Source organism: Chaetodon trifascialis, chromosome 8 (assembly GCF_039877785.1).
Source record: "Chaetodon trifascialis isolate fChaTrf1 chromosome 8, fChaTrf1.hap1, whole genome shotgun sequence".
Classification (NCBI taxonomy): Eukaryota; Metazoa; Chordata; class Actinopteri; order Chaetodontiformes; family Chaetodontidae; genus Chaetodon; species Chaetodon trifascialis.
In genome coordinates, this window is record NC_092063.1 from 5,721,035 (window position 1) to 5,736,563 (window position 15,529).

At 46.1% G+C, this 15,529-nt stretch overlaps 1 protein-coding gene across 1 annotated transcript; it reads left to right on the plus strand.

Moving 5' to 3' along the window:
- Positions 1 to 306: 306 nt before the first annotated feature.
- LOC139335289 (uncharacterized) lies at positions 307 to 10,820 on the plus strand. Its single transcript, XM_070968823.1, has 9 exons — positions 307 to 939; positions 2,551 to 2,775; positions 3,924 to 4,082; positions 6,223 to 6,294; positions 6,382 to 7,557; positions 7,640 to 7,759; positions 8,715 to 8,761; positions 8,848 to 10,036; positions 10,401 to 10,820. The coding sequence occupies exons 1-9, from the start codon at positions 307 to 309 to the stop codon at positions 10,536 to 10,538; spliced, it is 3,759 nt and encodes a 1,252-aa protein (XP_070824924.1). The 3' UTR covers positions 10,539 to 10,820.
- The last annotated feature ends 4,709 nt before the right edge of the window (positions 10,821 to 15,529 follow it).

Here is a 15,529-nt window from a genome sequence, read left to right on the forward strand (position 1 = left end):
AGAGAACAAAAAGAAATCGCAAAGCGTTTTCGTCAAGGGTCAATGACAGGGCTTTATTTTGGAAATGAATACCGGAAATCAAGAACAGGCTGTATTCAGTCACTGCTGCGGTCTGTCTGTCCTCTTTCTGTGCGTGCCCGTTGGGCAAAGTTTCAGTCTTCAGGATGCGGAGCGGTCAGACGGATCACCTCAGTGAGCTGTGAGCTGCGGACTTTTCTGTGTGTTTATGTGAATATGTTCAGCTTGAACTAAAAAAAAGCTGCACAGTTCACTTATTTTGTCCCCTGAAAGAGTCGCGGAGCAGGGATGAACAGAGACGGGGACAAGAGCGCAAAGACTGCGCTCCGGAGCCAGAAGCAGCCCAGGACGCAGCAGCAGGCTTCTGTCCAGAAGAAGAAGAAAGATGCCCAGAGTGGCTCCTTCTCCAAAGACTCACAGTCAGCTCAGTGCGACTTTGGAAAGGAGGTGAAATCGGCGGGACAGCAGGGAAAACGACCGGGGAAAGTGTCATCAGGTGCCACCGTGGAGGGCCACAGGAGCCCCGGCGCGCAGAGGAAACTGTCCGATGCCAGCAACGCTTCAGAGGACCTTAGCAAAGACTCTGGTTGCCTGTCTGGGAAACTCTCCTCGTCAGACAGCAGCTCAGAAATATCCGATTGCCCCTCGGAGGGCAACAAGCACGACTCTACGAGCTGCGACAATGATTTAAGCTGGATAGACGGGGCGGCTTATGTGAGCCCGGACAGCGGAGGGGAAGGCGACGGCAAACCGTGCGCAAAGGCAGCGAGAGGTACCTGCGCTCCGCAGCCTGATGCTGCTGGAGGGGCTTTCAGTTTGTTTAACTCTTCGGGCTCGTTTATGGATCTCATGATGGGAGAAACAACCGAAGACCTTGTCAGAGAGGTGGACGATTTGAGATCAGAGAACGAGTACTTGAAAGTGAGTTTATTTCACTTTTAATTGAGTTTAGTTTTAATTGAGTTTAATTTGTGTAACTTAGTTTGCATGCTATCCTCGTGGCTTTCTGCTGCATTTCCAAATGTTTGCATGTTGTTTTGTGTGTTCCTTCTTTATGAGGTCTATAAGAGGCCTTCAGGCTCTGAACACCAGAGCCGATTTTCTGTAAATGCTGCTGTCAGTCTTCATTAGAGGCTGCAGGACAAGTGAGGGGAAGCTCTCGGCCAAGAATCAAAAACCAAGCGCCACTACTGACACCAATTACCTGTGGCGTCAGCAGCAGCATTCTGCACGTTATACTGAAATAAAACTGCCAGGTGGAAGCAGGTTTCAATAATGATCAAAGTGCTATTTTTTTTTTATTGCAATTCAAAAGTAGAAAATAACTCTAGAACTCAGAGCAGTGACTTACACATTCATGTGTTTGTTGCCATTTATTTAGCAGTAATTTGGTGTTTGTACTGGCCCTGATGGGTCTTACAAACAGACCCTGCCATTCACTACGTCACTTGAGTATTATGTTGCACTTTTACTGTAAGAGTGAGTGAGACTTTTGAAAACTGCAGACTAAACCAATCAGAGGGCTCAGTGGGAGGGTTTATTTTGTTTTGTAGCATTTAAAGGAAACTTCAGCAATTTAGTGTTGCACTTTCATAACGTTGTGGGACTTACAAGAGAGAGATTAAAAAAATAATCATAAAATACAAAAGTGAAGCACCAGACGTCGAGAAATCCTGACTTTTACTCCAAAAATACTGCACTGTGGGAACCACAATGCAGCTGGACAACATCTGTCATTAGGCCACTTTGCCTCCTACGTCCATGCTTCTCTCACATGCTGCACCTCCACCACGTAACGCAGCCTGTTTGTTAATGTCAAACCCAAACTGAGATTACTGGGATGACATCACAATGACATCATCAGGGTAATTATCTCAGGCACTGTAAAGCTCCATCCAGAGACATAGAAGACACCTTCAAGTTTTGTTGATTTTGTTCAACGCAGCAAGTGAATCTTTTCTGGATCAAAGGATAGAAAACACTACACATGAGGAAATCTCATCTTCCAAAGTATCAAATCCATCAATTTAGCTTTTCATTTCTGTAACATTTAGACACTACAGACAGTTTAAAAAAGGATCGAAACATGCTGCCTACATTACCCACAATGCTATTCAACTGCATTCAGTTGGGATGAGATGTGGGCTGATCTAGCCTCAAGTCTTTCGCAGAGATGATGCTACACACCGCCATAATTTTAACATTTCCACATCTTGTAGTCTCTTGACGCAGACTCAAGTGACATCACTTGAGGTAATTTGCCAAACTACATGCAGCTTCCTCTGGAGCCACAAGAGGCTTTCTAAGTTTTCACACATGCAGCAGTGGTTCATCTGTAAACAGAATTTGTAAAATCAGCAGAGTTCTTCTTTGAGCTACTGAGCATAGACTCGTAGGATGTTATCTCTACCTTTTTAATTTACCCAGTTTTTAAAATCTGGAGTTTTAGCTGTTTCCAGTGCCCTTAAATGACTGGAGGCTGTAATCACATCCAGCATGATTAGCAGAGGCTTCCTGTGTTGTTTGTCCCAGGATGAGGTGGAGGAGCTCCGCTGTGAGATGCTGGAAATGCGCGACATGTTCCAGGAGGAGGAGGTGTACCAGCTGCAGGAGCTGCGGCTGCAGCTGGAGCAGGCCAACAAGAGCTGTCGCATCCTGCAGTACCGCCTCCGCAAGGCCGAGCGCCGCAGCATCCGGGTGGCTCAGACGGGACAGGTGGACGGGGAGCTAGTCCGGAGCTTGGAGCACGACATCAAGGTCAGGAGTTCTCTTCCTTTTCATTACAGTTACTCCTCCTCCTCCTCCTCCTCCTCCTTCCTCTGCGTGTGTGTGAGATCATGCAGCCTCATTAAAACTCACTCGCCACCAACAAACAGTAAAAGCTCCTTCTCCGAAACTTCGACTGAATCACTGCTGTTCCAGTCGCCGACATGAAAGTGAGCGTTTTCTGTCAGTCCCACAAAGTCGTTTCTCATTTCAGCTCGCTGGCAGCGTCCGTGTTGTTCACACACACTGAAGGACTGGAATCAGTTGACGGTAGTTTGAGTCACGGCCGTTCTCTTTGCTGTAAAACACCCCCTGCTGTTTGAAATGTCTTCATCATGCTTCCTGTTTATATTTTTGTCATACCATGGCGTAATTATGTGGTGAGCTGCTCTCTGTGAGCAGGGAACATAAAAGCACAGTAATCTTTATCAGAATCCTGGCCGGTCAATTGTTAAATGAGACCCTGTGGTGGCAGCCGGGCTCGGGGTGTGTGCGGTGGTGTTGGATTCCCAACAGCCTCACCCTCAGTCCCCCGCCCCCTAAGCCGCTCATATGGTGAATTCCTGTCACAAACATTTCCTTGTAAAATCTCGCGGCTTTACCCAAACCAACTGCTGCAGAGAGCAGGCTGCGGTCACAAAATGATGCTTCACGAGTTAAACCAGCGCCAGAAGATTTTCTTTACAGTGTTTTGCCTGATTGGAGCCACATGTAGATTAGTGACTAGGCCTACTGCAAACAGGGTCAGGGTCGATGATAAGTGACCACAAATAGATGAAAAATAACTACAAATAGACGAAAAATGACCACAGAGAGATGCAGAATGATCACAAAGCAATACACAACAACCACAAAGAAAGTAGAATTGACCACAGCTTACACAAAATGACCATAAAGAGACAAAAACAACCACAAAGAGATGCAAAATGGACACAGAGAGACAGAAGATGACTTCAAATGACATACTAGCCTCATTCTTTGTAGTGATTTTATGTCATATAGGAGATATCAGAACAAGACACCCAAAGATTGAAATAGAGAGGTGGGGGGCCTTTAACATGTCTGTGCCCAGGGGCCCATCGTCTCATAATCCATCCATGATTGGAGCTACAATAACCTGCGGCTGGCTCTGCTTACAGGTGGCAAAGAGCGTGTCCCTGCGGCTGTACAACGAGCTGGAGGTGGTGCAGAAGAAGAATTCCCAGCTGGAGTGGGAGAATGAGGCGCTGCGTGAGAAGACACAGGAGCTGGAGGTGGCCCGGCAGGTGTTACAGGCCGAGGTGGAGAAAGCCCGAGAGGTGCGACATTAAGGCAGTTTTACCTTAAACCCTCCCTTCAGTCACTTGTATGTTTGAGCTTCACCGTGCACTTACACTGAAAATGTGTTTTTCTTGTAAGTAAAACTAAATTTGCATATTGACAGTTACAGATTTTTCAGTGATGGCGTTGGAGTTGATGTACTTTTACAAATTTTTGGTGAAACATGTCAAAGACAGATTCTCACTCTGAATATTTTTCTATGTCGGAGGGGATCTTTAATAAATCTGTACATTGGGTCAAGATACTCAGCCTAAATCTTGGCAGAAACATAAGCCCTCCATCCCTCTGGTCAGGAATCCTCCTCTCCATTTCTGCGGCTGCACAGCTGCACCCATCCCACCCAGCTGTCCCCCTCATCCCTCTGTCACCCTGATGTCAGGTGACACATGACCCTGCCGCAGATCAATGATATGGGAGGGGGGCTCGGCCAGCAGCTGCCTGGTGCCTGGGCAGGGTGAAGCAGCCTGGTATGCTGAGGCCTGAACTTCAGGCGCAGCTGAACCGAAAAGGGAGAGAGAGATTACAAAAATAGACTCTCTCTCGCTTTCTCTCTTTCTGCTTCTATTAAGCTCGGCTAAATCTGGATCAGCGTGCATTATGGCATTCATAAACTCGGGTGCTTGGACGCCGACACACTGACCTACAACCGCATGCTTTCATCACACGGTGGCCACCACACCCTGCAGTGATTGAATTTCCAGTCCACCTTTTATTCTCGCGGCCCCTCCTGCCTCAATGGCTCCCGCGATAACGATCCCGCACTTCAGTGACACGTGTTCAGTTTAATCCAGGATTCGGTGCTTTGGCATGAGCTCAGTCTGGTCCACTCGTCGGAGACAGCTGCTAGTCCCTTTGATCCCAACAGGGAAATCCACTTAGATTACCTAATCTAGGAGCACAAAACACAGCCTAGATGGATGTGAAGGAGGATGAACATTTCAGAGACACACACAGAAACTGGATGGTCTGTGACCCTGTTTGTGCTGTCAGGTCACGATGTACTCACTGCACATTCCCAGACAATTATGAAACACACTTTTATTTTGAAAGGCAGCACAATTTATGATAATATGATACCCCCCCACCCCCACCTGCACCCCACTTTCCATCATGCATATTACTAACTTTTATCATATTTGAAGTCAGTGCACAGTAACACTACGGTGACCTTGAATTCAAAAACTGTTGCCCAGTCCTTATGTTGGCCACTTCTAGCCTGCAGAAGATGACTATTATTAACACAGTGACATCCTGTCTAGTGTCAAGGAGTGTGACAATGGTGCCAGACAGAAGCTTACATTCCTCTCATGCTCAGACTTACAAATACATTCACTCGTGTAGAGCAGGGAAGGACAACCACAATGGACGGTTACTGCATTTGAGGCTTTCTCTGAAAGAAGCACAAGGATGTGGTGGACAATTTATATAATATTTACTTAAAGGAACAATTTGAAATTTGGGGAAATACACTAATTTCTTCTTCTTGCTGAGAGTTAGAGGAAAAGATTTATACCACTCTCATATACAGCCTGCAGCCAGTTAGCTTAGCTTAGCATAAAGACTGGCTCTGTCATGGGTAATGAAATCCACCTATCAGCACCTCTAACGCTGACTAAATAGCTCATTATCTCTTGTTTCTTTAAATCATACAAAACCAGCAGTTTGTGGTCATTAAGACTGCAGGAAGTCACTCCACCCGACCAAGAAATTGCCTGGTGCATGACCTGGTCTAACCACAAACTGATGGTTTAAACAAGTAAGACATAGCATCTTTAGAGGTGCTGGCTGGATTTTGTACCTTGAATAGAGCTGTGTTAGCTGCTTCTTGTCTCTATGCTAAGCTAAGCTAACTGTCTCCTGGCTGTGGCTTTGCACTGATTGGACAGATATGAAAGTGGTCTCAATAAGCCTTCTGCAGGAAATGTTGAATTACTGATTTATGTATTTTTGTATGTTGAAATATCCCAATGAGGTTTTGAAACATTTGTCATGCGCAGGATATCATGTAAAGACTTCTCAAAAAGTGCTGTTGAGACATCTAAATGAATCTGTTGTTTGCTAAAATATTGTTTGTGCTGCAGTGTTGATGAACGTCTTTGCCATGTTTTTATTCCTCAGAGCACTTTGAAGAAGAAGAGCATCCGATCAACGTCCAGTAAGGCTGAGAAGAGGCTCTCTCAACAGATTGAGGTTTGACGTGTTTGTAATTCGTCTGATTTGACTACTTACTTAAAATCCTCATGAGAATGATATTGATCATTTCTTGTTTGCCAAAAGGATGACAGTGCCGATCTCAGGTGCCAACTCCACTTTGCCAAAGAGGAATTAGCTCTCATGTGCAAGAAGCTCACCAAGTTGGTATCAGAGAGCGAGGCCATGCGCGAGGAGCTGGCCAAATACCACTCGGCCTACGGCGACGCAGATGTCACCCAATCGCCTGAAGGCAAACAACACTCCGCCCGCGCCAGGGAGGCAGAGGTCAAAGTTCACCTGAAGCTGGTAGAAGAGGAGGCCACGCTCCTGAGCCGGCGCATCGTTGAATTGGAGGTGGAGAACCGTGGCCTACGAGCAGAAATGAGCGACCTGAGAGAGAAAATGGGAAGAGGAGGAGCGGAAGAGGAAGAGGAAGATAATCGGGAAGTGTTGGAGGAAAATGTGTCAGCCGGCTCGCCGGTGAAGGACAGAGAGGGAGGTTTGAAAACAGGGTGCAAGTACGAGCAGGTTCAGGACAAGGAAGCAGAGAAAAAAGTTGAGGCATCTTTGCTTTGCAGCCAAGCACAGACTGAGGGGACGATTACTGCTTGTCATATCACTCGAGAAGGTCCTGTGGGAGGTGAGCGGGACCCTTCAGACAGTCCTGAGAGTGATCACAACAAAAGTCCTGACAGAGGTCTCAAAGGAATGACGGCGAAGGACTGTGAAACCCTTCTAGCTCTCAGAGATCACTCCTGCATTTTGGGTTCAGCCATCCAGCTCCTGATGACGCCCCCGAAGAACGGCCACTGCTCATCCCCCTCGGGTGCTTTTACCTCTGCGACAGAGGTGGACCTGAATGGCAAGGCACAGAAGACGTTCCTGCCGGGGCCTTTGAATGAGGCTTTGGAGCTCCTACAGGCCATGCTGTTGGCCTTCATCGGGAGGGTGGAAACGATTTTAACAGGAGAAGATTTCGGCAAACTTTCCGCTCACAAGGACGGACACGAGTGGGATTCCTACACTTTCTCCTTTCTCTCCGGAGATCGTGATGTGGATGCTGTGAGTAAGCAGGAGTGTGTGGAAGACCTCCACACCACAGAGCCTAAGGAGAGGGAAAAACAGATGAGAAAAGCAGCTTCCGCACAATGGGACCTCATCCACAGCTGCAGGGACCCAAAAATGCAGCTTTGCTTGCAGATTCTGCAGATCCTCCATCAGTGGTGTGAAGTTAAAGGGCCCAGGCTGGAGGGAAAAGAGGTAAAATCAAAGCAAAGTGTGCGTGTTATCTAAAGCTATGGAACAATTCTTGAATTTCTAAATGAATCTGCTTTTTTTTCAGGGTAAAGACAAAACCATGTCTGTGCTGTGGGGGTTGTTGCAGGACCTCGGTGCAGAGCTTCGGGATGAGAGGATTGAATCCGACAGGGAAGCCAAGGCCACGCCGGGCAAGGCAGCCGAGGTAAGGACGGTGTTTACCCTTCAGGCGTGTCCCCCCCCGCTGTGTGAGAGGCTGTGTGATACAGCGGGAAGTCCTGCCGATGATCTGTCTCTCTGGCCACACGTCCTCCTGACAGTTCAACCGGCATCATGAAAAGACTCATGCCAGAGTATTTAGGCTAATCTCTTGTGGCGGCTGCGGCCAAACGGGACAGGCGTGGCGAAATCTGCTGCATAAAAAACACTCGACTATCCAGATCTGGTGCATGAGTGTAAATTCTTCAAATGAACTTCACCTGCTCGGTCAAAGGCCAATAAGAAAGCCCCCTTTAATGCTAATAAGAACTTGCAATCAAACATTTGAGTCGTTGCCACTGAAATGCTGGTGTGCCCTTTGCACAGCGTGACCCAAGATCTGCTTTGAGGGGCCGGATTTATTTCTTTAATGGTTGTTTTTCCTCCTTATTCCACTGACTAGACTGTAATCCCTCCTTTCCTAGGAGGGACATTTTGTTTGACATGAAAAAAACAAGACTAAGAGTCTGCAGCCATGCTAGCAGCTCTGTGGGGCCGTACTAACACACAGTAATGCTTTGAGCTACAACACCACTTATCAGGGTTTCATCATAATTTAGGTCTGACTGTCTTGGGAATGGGACTCATCCTCATTTCTACCATGCATCCCAAATGATGTGATCATCAGGCAAAATGTTTTGCATGTTCACCCTCTTAATTTAGCATGTTAGCATGCGAAGCGTAATATATCCAATAATTGTTGAGATATTGTTCTTAAAATGACAAATGTTCGCCTCATGATGGCGCTATATAAAAAGTCAGGGGATCGCCTAAATCTGTTAGGCTGCATTATCCATGAATTCCAGTCCAGACCACAGCAGTGGATCTACAGGCCGATACTGAAGTAACATGAAGTTCAGCAACGACTGCTTGGCTGATATTTGTTTCCTCTCTTTGCTCAGTGTGCCGTCAGTCGTATCTTTTATGAACAGCACGCTGAAGCTGACAGGTCGGTGTTTTCCGCTTCCACATCTTATCCATTTGTTCCTGAGGTGACTGAGGTCGTAACTCACGTGTCACCTGCTGTTTTCACAGGATGTGCAGCTCAAAAAGGAAAAGATTTGGACGGCAGTTTCCTCCGCGCGGCTGTACAAGGAAGAACTGGTGCTATCTGAGCCAGGAGGCTGCTCAGCTGGACCGAGAGGACCCCGTTAAGACGTGGGACCATCTAATCATGCCGCTTAGCTTCCCTGATCTTGACTTCGAGCAGATGTCCCTGGAGCGAAGCCACACTGCCCCAGAGAAGTCGGCCTTCCGCATCTACTACAGCCCCCCTTCAGCTCGCAGAGTCCAGCTGGCTCAGCGGAAGCAAAGCCCCGTCGCAGACAGCGAATCTGTCGACACAGCCTCTCCCTGGTGCACGCCGCCGACCTCCTTCGCCTCGCTCTGTCTGGGCTCATCCGCGAACCTGAGCGACGACATGAAGGAAATTACGGCCAGCTGGAGGCAGACGGTTCACGCCAGTTCACAGGAGCGGAGAGGGAGATCACAGGGGCGGTGGGTGGACGTGGTCTGCTCGGGCACTCAGACCCACCTGAAGCCACAGATGGTGAGTGTTGGTCTGCAGACAGATGGGACAGTTAGTGTGAGAGGCAGTCCCTCCAGAGTCCTGAGCACCTCCCTGGTCTCCGCCCGCTCTCACCACATCTCCACCTCACTGGACGGGGTACCGAGCAGAATAGAGAGGTCCAGAGCTTCTACCTCCTCGCCTAAACTGTATCGGAGACACTCTACATCCGGTGCATCCTCTCCCCCCTCATCCACCAGTTTGAGCTCCTCCTCCTCATCTGCATCCACCCCTAGAGATCGAGCACTGTGGAACCTGAATCACCAAAGCAACGCCGGCCTCTCGTGGACCCGACAAACCAGCCACAGAGCAGGTGCAGGACAGACCCACGGCTCTCTGAGCAGCACCAAGCCTCCCAGCAAATCTGCAGGCGCCAACCGTTACGGCGTGGTCACGGAGTTCCTGCGCAGGGTGAGCGGCCGGGCAGAGAAACCCGCACCAGGGTCGGGGCAGAAGACGAAGAGCGGTCTGAAGAGCCTGGAACGCGTTCCAACGAGGCCTCCTGCCGCCCCGCTGCACAGGAACGACAGCGTGACGAGGATCGTCAACCAGAGGTTCATGAGGCAGCGAGAGGAGGCCACTCGGGTCCAGAGAGAGGAGAAAGGGAGCAGCCTGAACCACGGTGTCCGACACAGCCTGAGTCCCGTCAGCACAGAGGTGAGCGTAACCAGCAGCATGTCCGTCTGCATCATGTGTCATCTGATCTTTCTACAGCTCCGATATCTGCTGCCGGTTCACCATGCATTCAAAGAAGTGACATTTTGACACATCACAGTAGGAGATGCACTTTTCATTTTGGCAAAAATGAGTGATGGCTGAATTACATTAAGCTGCTTCAGCATCAGTGTCCTGGTGTCACAGCTCACCGGGAGGCTTGAATAGAACGGAGACATCATGAAAGCAATGGCTCGTCACAGACCCAACGAGCTCCAACAAACCGGTGGTGTAACACTTTTCTGTTGTTTCATCACTGCGTTTCTGTCTCATCTCAGTCTTCTGTCTCTTCTCACTCTCTGACCAGGATGGAAACTACGACTGCAGCTCCAGCAGCACCTTGGCCTTCTGCTTCGCCCGCTCGTCTCGCTCCGCCCAGAGACAGACGTCAAACCAGAGCAAAGTCCAGCGGCACAGAGACTCGGCCGCAAACTCAGAACTGTGAGCGAACGAGAGGAGAACCAGCAGCCGTCCTGAGACTTCTGCCAGCTGAGAGCGGCCAGAGCCGCAGGGAGGGAATTTTACATGTAATGGGAGAACTGGGAGAACTGGTAGACTGTATGTGGGATCTTCAGGAGAGCTTTAAAACTCAATGTTTTCTTTTGGTGCAATTCATAACGCTCATCTCCTTTTACAGATGACGCTCAATCTTTTTTTCTTTACCACAAACTTCAATGTTGCGTTCATATTTACAATAAAACTTCATGTAAAACTGATTCTGCACTTAAATTGTGAACTGCAAATTCATTTTTTATTATCTTTGTCTTATTTTGTAGAGAATAACTTCATGTTTTATTGAATAAACTTCTAAGATCAGAGCAGCTGTGTTGTCTGTCTTTGTTTTACAGTCCCACCCTGAAGCCGGTCGATTTGATTTAAGCTGCAGAAACGTGTTTAATCTTCAGGAAGGGACTGCTGGCTGTTACGTCACATGCTCAAAAAAGAAAAAGTAACTGCTAAGTAGTTAATAAGATAAGATTTCCTCGCCTGTTAAGAGCCTGATCCCCTTTCTCTCTCTCTGATCATGTGACTCTTGACTTTCACTAAAAAACTGTAGCCAGCACATCAAGGTGTAGCTCTCTGTTTTGTAACTTTGTGCTACACCTGGATATTAAATGTGGATTCACGGTGTTAAATGGACGCTCAGATTTTCTAAGAGCAGAAATATTTGTCTCCAGTCGGTGGCAGCTGGCCCGCTGTGGTCAAGGACGGAGTGACTGGAGGAGTCACACAATGACACGGTGTCACATTTCTGCTGGGCACATGTGTTCATCCTCTACTGTTACACACAACAAAGTGGGTTACGTCTCAGAGGAGTGCCTTCAATTCACCATAACCCAGTTTCACATCAGGATAGGTGGCAAAACACACACACACACACACACACACACACACACACACACACACACACACACACACACACACACACACACACACACACACACACACACACACACACAATAAAGAGGTCAGTGCAGTAAACAACTCCGAATTACCTGACAAAGGTAATGAAGAATCCACTCTTCATTCACTTATTCCATGGTGCTTCATTTCCATATGGGGCCCCAGACCCCAGTATTAGATTATTTGCAATTTCTGTCAAGGAATTTTCACCACTAAATACATGGATATAATAACATTTTAATGATATTTTAAAAAGTTAGTGTCTGCAACATTATTCATCTCACCGTGAGTTCTCACAATGATATTATCGATGTACGGGTCAATGATTAAATGTAACTTTCATTTACTGCTGACAGAATACTAACCATTCTTCTTCAAATTACAAAAACTACTACTGCAGACATATTTCTGTTTTTTCTAATACTGTACATCATTTGTACACAGGACTACACCAAAAACACTGCAACGCTGCCATCTTTGGCTCCCTTGAACAAGAGATTTTGTGATCTCACAGGGACGAACCAGGTTAAACAACAGTTTAATTATGAAAGGCCAGTACTTCAGGTATAAGCACTTTAACACAAAAATATTCAAACACAACTGTTATCACATATTTCAGTGCAGTAGTTGTATAAATGTACTGTTCCACTCCACCAGTACAAACATACAGTATATATCATGAACCTTGTGAGGCGCTGCAGTACTGGAGCTCACCTGAGGGGGCACTGAGCTGCAGCTCTGCTCTCTCAGTCAGCTGTGTTCCTTCTTTACATACATTTGTTGACGCCAATCAGAACAATGCCGGAAGTGCTGCGCTGCTGTGCTCTGCTCTCTGCTCTCTGTCGGTTGAATTTAGGGAAATCAGAGTTCAGATGGAGTCCGTTTTCTCGAGGTTTGACTCTTATGACTTCGAGGCTGATCGGCGGTTTCAGGACGGACTGAAGGGTTTAGGCGGGAGCAGCGGGGACGAGAGCAAACTGCTGGACACGAAGCTGTTCTTCTACAACAGGTGAGAGACACCTGTGCAGCCTCAGCCTGTCATTTATCAATAATAGTCAATATTTCTTTTGCTGTTCTCACAATTAGAGCTGCAACGATAAGTCGATTAATTGAACTGTTGATGGAAATTAATTGGCAACTATTTTGATAATCGATTAGTCGTTTCAGTCATTTTCAACATTTGCTGGTTCCTGCTTCTTAAATGTCAGGGTTAGCTGTGTTTCTTTGTTACTTCTGATCGGAAATGAGGATTTTCTGAATGTAGCTTTATGTGATTTATCAATCACATGATGCATGGCTACAGATTAATCAGTCAAATTGCATGTTAAGTAGTTCAAATCAGCTCCAGTCTGTGTTTGTATGATAATTTAACATTTCAGGTTTCATTTCCACATCATGGCTTTTTGTCATATTCTTTGAACTTTATGAATCCTTGCTCATCTCTACCCTTTGAAGCCTCAGCGTTATTAAAACTGCCATCACTCCTCTCGTCTGTCCACCAGGTTTGTGGAGCCCATTGACCGGAGCAGCTACAAACTGTGGAGCTCTGCTTCTCCTGCGACACAGGTGGAGCCGAGGACACCGTCAGACTCTGACCTCAGCACCAGGCAGGCAGCGGAAACCTCTGCAGAGACTGAGGCCACGCAGCTCTCCTTTGCCGAGGTGATGCGACTGGTTCAGGAGGGAAAGGAGGTGCCCGGAGTGACAAAAGTGGACATTAAACCCACCAACCAGAGTCCCACTCCCTCTCAGATGGAAAGGATACTGAAACCCTGGGAAATATCACCTGTTTCAAAGTGACCTTTCACTCTTTTTAACACTGAGAACTTCAATAAAGAAAACGTTTAAATATGTGACTGAGGTTCGAAAGGCAAAGCAGGAACAAGAGCAGGTTAGAAGCAAAGGTCGGGTCAAAGAGTAGATTTTACAACTTTGAGGTATTTGTACTCCTGCATGATACTCTGCATGAGTTCTTTTACTATTGACATTTAAAATAGTAGCAAAATTTACTTCTTTACATTTTGAATGCAGGACTTTCACTTAGCACAGGATTTTTACACTGTGGTATTACTACTTTTATTTCAGTGAAAGACATGAGTACTTCACCCACCAGTGCAAGAACACAGTGGACAGAATTGAAGTAACTACTGCGTCTCAGTACCTTAAAGAGCCGTGCAGGTGGGCTTCACAGCCGGCCGCTGATAGGCCCACACGTTCAGAAGTGACGGCTCTGCAGAGGAGGGACCCTCAGATCCTGAAGTCTCTGAAATATCTGTATCAGCCGACAGCATTTTCTATCACCTCCACAGATCTACATGGAAACAAGCGTTTGATATGTTTTGTTTTTACGTGCCCAGATGGGCTCAACGCTGAGCCACCGATTCTCCCCGTGTGTCTCAAATGATTTTTGAGAACAGTGTCGACATCTTGTGGTGGAATAGAGCTGCATTCAGGTGTCACAGTCTTCAGGTGTGCTGCAGCGTTACGGGGTAGACTATATGAATATCAGGATTTTTTTTGGGGGGGGGGGGGCTCTGCTTTGAACTTGTGAGTGCTTTATTAGTCATGGGGAAGCAATAAAACAAGCCATAAGTAGATGCTTCAGCTCAGGAAACGTTTATTTTTTTGGCTAAATTAGTCAGGACCTGATAGAAATTGAAAAAGAAATTAACAAATTTAAATGTCAGCCCTTAAAAAAACACCTGTTTACGTCTGCCTGAGTAAAACTCACAAGTACACTTTTGCTCTGCGCGTCCTGACAGGTCGATCTTCAAATAAGAAAATGGTTATACGTCACACTAATGTTTCCCTACATCACTTTGTCATTCCATTAAAAACAGCACACGATGAAACAATCAACACAGCAAACACAGCCTACAAGAAGAGTCCACTTTGAGCTGCTGCCTTCTGAGGGCGGCGGTATAAAAAAAAAGCTAAGTTAGCACCGTTAGTGTAGCACCGCCAGCAATCAAAAGTCCCAAACAATCAGTCAATGAGGTAAAAGTGTGGACCACATCAGAAGAGCGTGACTTCAGTGGACTTCTGTCCGTCGTGCACAGTGAGGAGATGCAGCACACATACATAATCTAACTGATCCGAACTGAGGGCAGCACCGACATCTGAACTCCGTCAAGTTAACAATAAAAACACAGGTGTGCATAAAATGTGGAAACAGTACTGTGGATGCCTCAAAAGAAACACACGAAAACAGACCAAACATGTAGAAAAAGCACCGTTGTGAACAGATGTTACGCTGATCTCACTGAGAAGTGAGCGTCTACACCACATGAAGAAATCACTGCTGACCACACTAACAAACACAGATGTTAAAATAACAATCATTTCCAATTCTGATCAATGTGCTGATTATTTTGCTGATTAATCTGTGAATTTTTTGGACCACGAAACATCAGAACATGGTGAAAAACGTCCATCAGGATGTTTCTGGATGTCTCGTTTGGTCCAAAATCCAAACATCAGGTGCAAATAACAATTATAGAATATATCATACAACTGATTAATTGTTTGGTTGATGAAATGTTAAAAATACTGAAAATTGCCCGTCACAAGGAAAAGTTTGAGGCTCGCTGCTTTGTTTAAGTAAATAAAGTCATTAACCCCCATCTGAGGATGGTGAGATGAAAATCTGAAATATTTTGGACTGGTTCAAGCTGAATGTCTCAATATGTCCAGGTCTCAATGATGTTATTGATTATTAATCTTTTCATTCATTGAATTATGTGCTGGTTAGTTCCAGCTGTAATTTTTCCAAAAAAACAAATGGATTTTTAAAAATTATTTGCTAGTCTCTTTTCATTATTTACATTATTTTTACTTACTTTATTACTTATTTTTTGTTTTTCTTATTTTCTATTTATCATCTTTCCCTTTTCTGACAGTTTCCTCCTCTCACTGGAGCTTTTTATTTGTCTGACATTGCTTGAGATAAACAAACCACAACAAAAAAAAAAATCTGTATGTACAGTACATGTATGTTTTACTTAATATCTTGTTCTTATAGTACTCACCTGC

Coding starts and splice junctions, on each gene's coding strand:
- LOC139335289 (XM_070968823.1), top strand. CDS start 307: ATGAACAGAGACGGGGACAAGAGCGCAAAGACTGCGCTCCGGAGCCAG. Junction 2,776..3,923: donor GCTTGGAGCACGACATCAAG/GTCAGGAGTTCT, acceptor CTCTGCTTACAG/GTGGCAAAGAGCGTGTCCCT. Junction 7,760..8,714: donor CGCCGGGCAAGGCAGCCGAG/GTAAGGACGGTG, acceptor CTCTTTGCTCAG/TGTGCCGTCAGTCGTATCTT.